The following is a 10,000-nucleotide window of genomic DNA, read 5'->3' as shown; positions in this document are numbered from 1 at the left end:
TCAAACTCCATGCAAAAGTAAATCGCGTTAAAGCGATATCCAAACATTTAGTCAATCTGTCGGCCTTATAGTAAAAGGTCAACACTGTAAACCAGGGATTAGCCAACATCGATACTGTGAGGCTTGCTCAGCCGAAACCATAAGACCGAGATGAGTCACGCTGGGCTCCGCGAAATATGTAAACATAGGACCCATTTTCTTTATTATGACCCAATTTCTAGAATAACCATGACATTATAAGATGTTTGGTGGCTTGTTGACAGACCAGCTTTCTTGTTGGTCCGAGAACCAACAAAAAAGCTGGTCGGACAACAAGCCACTAAACAGCGTTTTTGTCATAATTTTGGATGAGCAAAGGTACGCACAATAATACATAGGGATCCCTATTCTGAACGTAATTTTTAGAATGCATTTCTGGGCCCCAACGCGTCAGAAGTTCAAGATAACACGTCATACTTGTCTGAGACGTCAAAAGTAACTTGTTCGTCGCTTTTCTTCTAGTCTGAATATGTACAAAGCTGCCATCTTATTCAGTAAGTTTGGAGCATATTCATTTTCTTTTAAGTGTTTCATGACTTTTCGATGTGTTTTTTTGCGATTTCAGAGATAAGTTGCAAATTGACCATGAGTCGCAGCGGTAGTCATCAACATTAATTGTGTCTTTGCGACTAAATGCTTACAATCGTTGTACTTGGAAACACGAATCCAAAGCCGCGATGGTTCTACACATCAATCAATCAGCCTCATTAGCTTTTACTTTGAAAATCCACGTTTCGCCTGCAAGCTTAAACCCATTCACCACCCTGTTACCTAGGGAACAGCGTTATTTATTCCCCAGCTGGTTATGAATGAAAACGCGTGAAAATGATGAGACAAATATTTATTGCCATTTGAGTGCGTCATGTGAGAATCAAACACGTCAACCATTTTATTTCTTTTCAACCCAGAAAAGGATACAGGTCACAAGACATATGGACAGTATGATGCTGTTGAGGAGCTGTAGGACTGTGACGCAATCAATGGGCGGATGACGTAATGAGATTGACGTCTGAATCCAGCAGTAGACCAGGCCTAACCCAAACGCCATTCCAGCTCCCACGTAGTGCGGTGGTCGCATTTCTATCGTCTGAAATAGTGAATAACATCACACATGTTTTAATGGACGACACTTATTTCATATCATTTATGTATTAATTCATTCACTCATTCATTCTTTCATTCATTCATTCATTCATTCATTCATTCATTCATTCATTCATTCATTCATTCATTCATTCATTCATTCATTCATTCATTCATTCATTCATTCATTCACTCACTCACTCACTCACTCACTCACTCACTCACTCACTTACTTACTTACTTACTTACTTACTTACTTACTTACTTACTTACACACTTACTTACTTACTTACTTATCAAATAAATAAATAATAATTCCTTAATTGATTCCTTTGTTCATGTATTCATTTATTTATAATCATTAAATTCGTCATGTATGTAACCATTTATTCTGCATTTGCACATTGCAAATTGAGCGCCATGACCCACACCCTCCCTGTCGGTGTATCTTGCTAGTTCCTCCCTTCTCCCCTCTTCCTCGCTCAGACCTGGGAACCCTTGTTTTGCACTTAGAGTATTCTCAAGCAAACTTATTTTCAGAAAAATGAGCGTACTACACACAGCATTGGAACATCCATCAATTAAATATGTTTCACACGCGTCCGTCGCACCTTTAACTAAGTTTGCGAATGCATTTAAAACAGTCGCTTTTTTGAATGTTTACTGACAAAAGCTGTTATTGTGTGTCAAAATACTGGATCAACTTCTGGATTCTTTCTTTATTTGGTGTTTAACGTCGTTTTCAACCACGAAGGTTATATCGCGACGGGGAAAGGGGGGGAGATGGGATAGAGCCACTTGTTAATTGTTTCTTGTTCACAAAAGCACTAATCAAAAAACTGCTCCAGGGGCTTGCAACGTAGTACAATATATTACCTTACTGGGAGAATGCAAGTTTCCAGTACAAACTACTTAACATTTCTTACATACTGCTTGACTAAAATCTTTACAAAAATTGGACTATATTCTATACAAGAAACACTTAACAAGGGTAAAAGGAGAAACAGAATCCGTTAGTCGCCTCTTACGACATGCTGGGGAGCATCGGGTAAATTCTTCCCCCTAACCCGCGGGGGGTGTTCTAGACAATCAAGCGTACAACATACGGCGAAATCGTATGGGTTCCCAGGTCTGCCTGCTTATCCTCCAACAAGATCATTTATCGCTTAGCAACCAGGACATGTTCACCTCCCTGCTCGTATTTTTGTCATGCACATATCTGACACGTGACAGAAGTTGTGACCAATATGTAACAAATCTAATCAAGGTTAGCCAAGATTGCTTAGATTTATATGACTAAGGTTTGCGAAAACATAGGAGGCAATGGTGACCACTAATTTGACGAAGTGGAACAAAAAACAGATTGCTCCAAAAATAAATCATGAAGTGGTTACATCTGAAACGGACATGCAAGACTGACAGGTGATACTTCTTCTTTGTCTCCGTTCATGGGCTGAAACTCCCACGCTCATTCGTGTTTTTGCACGAGTGGGTTTTTACGTGTATGCCCGTTTTGACCCCGCCATTCAGGCAGTCATACGCCGCGTCTGGAGGAAGCAGGCTGGGTATCTTCGTGTTTCTATAACCCACCGAACTCTGACATGGATTACACAAATCTTTTCCATGCGCACTTGGTCTTGTGCTTGCGTGTACACACGAAGGGGGATAAGGCACTAGTAGGTGTGCACATAAGTTGACCTGGGAGATCGGAAAAATCTCCACCCGTAAACCACCAGCCGCGGCCGGGATTCGAACCCGCGACCTTCCGGCAGGTGATACGAAGACATATACACAGTACAGACACACGGATGCACTTACATAACACACACGCGCACGCAGGCACACACACACACACACACACACACACACACACACACACACACACACACACACACACACTTAGCATCTTTCAGCAGGGAGACACGAAATCCCTATATCATTCAGCCCTTTCTGTAAAACCCAGCGTCACAGTATCGAAGGTATGCAACACCGTCTGAAGCTGTCGCTTATCTCCCTTGACTTGATCGACGAGGAAGAGGTCGCTTCGGTATCTCAATGGCGTCAGACAACGTCCGGTGTGAGAACTTGAGGTGTAACGACTTACGGCCTTTCCAAACATCCGCGGTTGGGAATTCCGTAATTGACACAGTATTTTATAGAGCAAGGCAACTGTTCGGTAGAATTCATGCCATAAGCTAACTAACTGACGAACAACCTAACTCAGAATCTTTCTTTCTTTATTTGGTGTTTAACGTCGTTTTCAACCACGAAGGTTATATCGCGACGGGGAAAGGGGGGAGATGGGGTAGAGCCACTTGTCAATTGTTTCTTGGTCACAAAAGCACTAATCAAAAATTTGCTCCAGGGGCTTGCAACGTAGTACAATATATTACCTTACTGGGAGAATGCAAGTTTCCAGTGCAAAGGACTTAACATTTCTTACATACTGCTTGACTAAAATCTTTACACAAATGGACTATATTCTATACAAGAAACACTTAACAAGGGTAAAAGGAGAAACAGAATCCGTTAGTCGCCTCTTACGACATGCTGGGGAGCATCGGGTAAATTCTTCCCCCTAACCCGCAGGGGGTACTTACCAAACTAATGAACGAAAGAACCAAGTTCGCTTCAAGATTGCCCCGTTTCCTTTCAAACGGGACTTGGGGAATTAAGGGAGAAGAGGGGGTGAGGGTCCTGAGCTGGGGTGCACGAAGTGAAAGTGGGAGCCACCCAAACGGGAGGGAACAAACTGCGGGATCTGATTCGTTGAAATCACAACACATCTCAGTTTCAACCAAACTAACACTGCGGGTGGCTCCCGTTTGGGTGGTAACTTTCCCGTGCATCTCAGTCCAGGTGCGGAGAGTTGGTTGGTTTTTTGAGTTTAATGTCCCTTCAGCAGATGCTAGCTGCTATTCGAGACCGCAGGTGCGGAGAGTAGATTATGACTGAACTCGCTCTATGTAACTGTGTGTTCATCTCCCTTCAAAAACAACACGCTTACAACCCCGCCGCAACATCCTAGACACTAGGCGTAAAGACATAGGCCTTCGGCTCTAAAGACAGACTTTTGCTTTACTTATGTTGGTACCAATTTTTATTTTGATTTTTTGTTTGTTTGTTTAGAGTTTTTTTTAAATTTATTTATATATAAAGACAAGTTTACAAATATACATTGGCATGGTGGTGGTCTGAGTAATTGTTATTGAGTACAGGTTCAATTAAAACAAAACGGGCTTGTGGACATGGAAGGCTTTTAAACTGGAAACGTATGATAGGAGACAAATTGTGTTTGTTTTTAGTTTTGCGTGTGTTCTATTCTGTTTCATATGCCTCACTCCATTTCATTGCCTCGCTTGTGTCTTCTGAGCGAGTTTCTTTTTATTCTTTTTTTTTTTCCTTACACCTGTTCCTTGTCCCGGTGTGCTCCCACGCCGCCCCGTCCCTGCACTCACTGTTCCATCCACATCTGAATTTCGTTCCGCTGCCAGACTTGTCGATTTTACAGACGCTCCAGGGAGGGATGTCGGGTCGTTGCGGTAGGCTACCCTCGGAAGATGACACTGCACTTCTGCTGAGTCACTTCGACGGTGTTCAGTAGTGGGTCTGTCCCGAGCTAACGGACGCAGCCCACTACCTACTATGCCCCCTACTAACGACATTGACTGCTAAGTCGCGGAGCCAGACTGAGTGAGGGTCCCCTCCAGAGAGCAGACCGCCACCATGCGCGTCCCTCCGTCGACCCCCCAGAACGTCACACGTTGAAGACTGACAGCAGAAGTACTATTCAGGGAAGGATGGAACAGGAACACTGAGACCAAGGTCACCATGAGAGCTCCGGGCATGAAGGGCCACAAGAGCAAGGACAATTTATAATTTTGGATGATTAATGAGATGAGGATGATTATAATGATGATGCTATGGATTTCCAATTTGGTTTGAGACTACGTGACAGGGCAGCACTCTACGCTTACTGTCACAATATATCCTGGTGTCAACCAGGCCCGAGAACTGCAGCACCTGCGGTGTTGGTCAGGTAAACAGAACCTGAGCACCCTCAAAGTCGCATTCGTTAAGTGAATGACACTCGGCTGTGTGATTCCAGCCTTCCCATAGGAACCATAGCACTTCCACTCTGGGTAGGAGCCGACCGTAGCCCGAGCGAGTTTCTTTGACAATTTTTTCTGATAAGTTTATTATCTGTATCATCTGTATAAAAAGCTTCGTGCAGCGAGATTTGTGAAGTTAACTCAGTGAATGTAATGTTTTGTTATAATTGCAATATATTAAATCTTTCAATAACATACCAGTCTTGTTTGTTGATTACTGTTTCATTATTCATTTACTTGAATAAAATCGCGTTTAACCCAACAGATATACACAGGCACGCCCATATTATAAACATAGAGAGTATGTAGGCTTACGTGGATATGTATGTGAGGGTGCAGGTAAGGATATGTGTGGTTTGTTTGTTTTGTTTGTTTGTTTGTTTGCTTAACGCCCAGCCGACCACGAAGGGCTAGGGCCATATCAGGGCGGTGCTGCTTTGACATTTAACGTGCGCCACACACAAGACAGAAGTCGCAGCACAGGCTTCATGTCTCACCCAGTCACATTATTCTGACACCGGACCAACCAGTCCTAGCACTAACCCCATAATGCCAGACGCCAGGCGGAGCAGCCACTAGATTGCCAATTTTAAAGTCTTAGGTATGACCCGGCCGGGGTTCGAACCCACGACCTCCCGATCACGGGGCGGACGCCTTACCACTAGGCCAACCGTGCCGGTATATGTGTGGTTTGGGTTATGTTTGTACATATGTGTACATATGTGTTTATAAGTTTTGAGAGTGTGATTTTATGTGATGATATTTTGTTCACGATCCAAAAGAAAAATTCATGTTTGTTACATTCAGATAATAAAGTTGTATTGAACTAAATTGAATTGAATTAATATTCACAAACCGGCAGTACCTGAAAATTGGCGACCATGCTTAGGCCAAGGGCAGACAACCACCCGATGACAAGGGAGGCAATCATGAGTCGTCTGTCTTTTGCACAGCAGTCTACAAACGGGTGGACGTGTTCTTTAAACATCTCTGTCTGTTGCAAATACCGCACATACACGTTGGCAGCCACTGAAAAAAAGAACCAAAAAAAGGTCATAATTAGTTTAAGGTGTGACGCAATCACGCTCGTCTACAATGAAGTAGGCGTCACTGCCTTGACGTTCAATGCCCGCAATCATCCGTGAGTGTTGTACGTGTCTATGAACCATTTGCAATGCGTAACAGAAATAGTAAATTCATACTAATATAGGGAGAATAATGGATGAAGACACAGACACATATTCACTCTCTCTCTCTCTCTCTCTCTCTCTCTCTCTCTCTCTCTCTCTCTCTCTCTCTCTCTCTCTCTCTCTCTATCTCTCTCTCTCACACACACACACACACACACACACACACACACACACACACACACACACACACACACACACACACACACACACACACACACACACACACACACACACACACACACACACACACACACACACCAAATTACAATGTAGCAGTTTTAACCCATTTTCATTTAACATAACATAACATGACACTTATGGTAACAGTAAACCATTTGCAATGCGAAATAGAAATACCAAACTCAGAGAGATTGATGGATGAAAACACAGAGACAACAACATTTGTTGTGTTTGTGTCTTAGAGTGCGAATATTATTCACACTCTCACACACAAACACAACATTTGTTTTACAATGTAGCAGTTTTAGCCCATTTTCATATGTCATAACAGAACACTTATGGTAACAGTAAACATATCAAAATCAAGTTACGCAGGGCCGGGGAGAGCTAGGAGTAAGAACGAAATAAACGAAAGAACCCGGTATGCGGCGTTAGTCACAAATATAAAATAGACTGGCTCATTCACCCACAACACATCACATAGATCTACATTTCAGTTAGCTCATTAGGCAAAAAAAAAAAAAGGTCTGTTTACGGTAACATAGGCCAAAAAAATAGGGTCGGTAGGTCGGGATTTTTTTTTTTTTTTCCAAAAAAACTTATTTTTACGTTATTTTGCAAAAAAAAACAAAAGATTTTTTTTTTTTTTTTTTTTTCCCAAATGCCAAAAAAAAGTCTAGGGTCGCGCGAAAAAAATAGGGTCGGTCGGGTTACCGTAAACAGACCTATTTTTTTTTTTGTGCCTTATCACAGTACAGTCTTTGCATTTACCCTGCACTGGCACACCGTCAGACAAACAGACGAACAGCCTTGCTTTTGCAAGAAACAGACACAAGTGCCAGTACTTGTGAAATAGTAGTGTACTTGAATTTTTACACCCCCGGTATAGGGGTGTGTATAGGATTCGGTCGATGTGTTTGTTTGTTTGTGTGTTTGTGTTCGCATATAGATCTCAAGAATGAACGGACCGATCGTCACCAAACTTGGTGAACAGGTTCTATACATTCCTGAGACGGTCCTTACAAAAATTGGGACCAGTCAAACACACGGTTAGGGAGTTATTGGTGGATTAAGATTCTACAAGGACTTATAGAGGGAGATATTAATGGTCAAAGGGAAATAACCTTCTCAGTTGGTGGCAGTGATAATGGTAAGGACGGGGGTGTTTTTCCTACCTCATAGGAATTTCTTGTTTTGTTTGTCTTTATGTTACATGCCACACCACTGCAATTTCTCCATGTGAGATACAAAAGTTTATTTTATTTTATTTTATTTGAATAGCATTGTGAAATAGGACAGCAGTGTACTTACACTGCCACCACAACCAATGCCCTTGCTAAACATAACAAAGATCATTATTTGAACCTCCAGCTTATTCCGGTTAAAACAACACCTGCACACAAACACCGACCACATATAAATCGTTTTAGAAGTCTTGGAAACGTTATCGCAAATTCACAGTAACAACATCCGATTCGATGTTGCCAGCAGTGAATAGGAACCAGTGGAGATCATTTCTAACAGTAAATTGAAACCACTACGACGGATTTAACCGTGCGAAGAGATGAAGCCCGCTTTAGAATTTAGGGCGATGCAATCTATTGTGATGGGCAAGAGGAAATAGTGCTGACTTTCAAGATGGGCTACATTTCCTTCTATCTCGGAGAGGGGCCCGTAAAATATGTCCTCGCCGACAGTAATGGCTTCTTCCGATAATTGCTGTGCACTTGCTCGCTGCGTGTGGTCATGTGACGTTTACGTTCCGAACTGTTTTCAGTTTCGTTTGGTTATGCTGCATGTTTCAATGCTCTTTTTCGTTTCATTTAGTTTTGTTAAACAGCGCTTGTTAAAAATGAGAAGACACGAAAGTCCTTGCCAACTAAAAGCATGAACAGTAGCAACCTTTAAGTACCTAATTAAAGCTTGAAGCAAATCGATCAGTTTGCCGTTCTATTAGAAAGCATTTTGTATTGGTATTGGTATCATATCGTCCGGTGAGGTTACCCTCATCGAAACACACTTTACTTTCAGACGCATGTTAATTATTTACTGGCATTTGTTAATTCAGCTGAGACGATAAAACTATTGTCTATGTTTCCCTGAATTGTCCTACATCCTAACTTTACAGTCGATGGACACAGATCGAAGACACCTGGGGTGGTTCTACAGTCTCAAGAGTCCAAGGAAGCTGCTACCGTATATGCTACCTTCATGGCTATCTTTAATTGAGTCCGAAGTTAACTCGCGAAGACATCGCAACATCTTTGAATCGAACATGAATTGCTAAAGCTTTGTGCAGCGAGCTTCGTAAAGTCAACTTCGAGAAGTCAACTTCGCCCAATCAACATCAGCGTTCACTCTCCGAGGCCCAGAGTCGTCGCATAAGTTGAAGTGACATGTAGGAAAAACCATCAACCAACCAGCCAAACAATCAACCAAACAGTTTCCTCACGTTACGTAGCTGCTACAGTAGAACCTTCTTTTTAAAACTCCCCTCTTTAAGACTTTCTCCCTCTTACAACTTCGATATTTCAGATTTCCTGTTCATAACCTCTGCAAATTTACCCCCATTTTAAAACTCGCCCCTTTTTAAGACTCGCCCCATTTTAAGAATCGCCCCATTTTAAGACTCGTTCCTTTTTAAGACTCGTCCCATTTTAAGACTCGTCCCTTTTTAAGACTCGCCCCATTTTAAGACTCGTCCCTTTTTAAGACTCGCCCCATTTTAAGACTCGCCCCATTTTAAGGCTCGCCCATTTTTAAGACTCGCCCCCTTTTTAAGACTCGCCCCATTTTAAGACTCGTCCCATTTTAAGACTCGCCCCTTTTTAAGACTCGCCCCATTTTAAGACTCGCCCCATTTTAAGACTCGCCCCTTTTTTAAGACCTGATTTTCTCAGACTTGTTGGGGTCTAAACAGGGGGGGAGGGGGGGGCGGGGGTCTACTGTACCTTGCCTAGGCTGAGCTTCAATCTTACTGTCATGGTTCTATTCACTCTCTCGAGATCGAGGAAACTGCTATCGTACAATTATGCTACCTTTCCTTTCCCAGGTGATTCATTTTCACAATCGTACCACCTGTTTCCTTCCTCGCATAGGTTCCAGGACTTGGCAAAGAGGAATAATTAACAACGACGCAGATAACCCAAGCTATTCGTTGCATCGCCCCTAGCTGGCTTATTGCTAATATTTACGGTAGCTTCGTGACTGTTGTGTTGTGAAGATGAACTGTATGCTTTTCCTCGCGATTTATGTAACCTGTGTGCTTTAGACGTTGAACGTTGTTGAACTCAAGAAACTTAAACCTCATAAACGGAAAAACGAACACACACATATATAATACACACGCACGCACGTATGCACGCACGCACGTACGCATGCACGCACGCACGCACG

General features: G+C 42.5%; 1 protein-coding gene across 1 annotated transcript in view; it reads right to left on the bottom strand.

The window, feature by feature from the left end:
- The window catches only part of LOC138970646 (DNA damage-regulated autophagy modulator protein 1-like), a gene marked incomplete at its 5' end in the record, with an annotated part of 109,377 nt that overhangs the window by 4,844 nt on the left and 94,533 nt on the right, over positions 1-10,000 (bottom strand). Inside the window, 2 exon segments of the mRNA XM_070343110.1 lie at positions 958-1,126; positions 6,100-6,263. Of these exon segments, the coding sequence (XP_070199211.1) occupies positions 958-1,126; positions 6,100-6,263 (333 nt within the window).

The sequence above is a fragment of the Littorina saxatilis genome, linkage group LG7 (assembly GCF_037325665.1).
Source record: "Littorina saxatilis isolate snail1 linkage group LG7, US_GU_Lsax_2.0, whole genome shotgun sequence".
NCBI classification, from domain to species: domain Eukaryota; kingdom Metazoa; phylum Mollusca; class Gastropoda; order Littorinimorpha; family Littorinidae; genus Littorina; species Littorina saxatilis.
The sequence above is the reverse complement of the archived record's forward strand: the minus strand, read 5'-3'. Positions and strand labels throughout refer to the sequence as shown.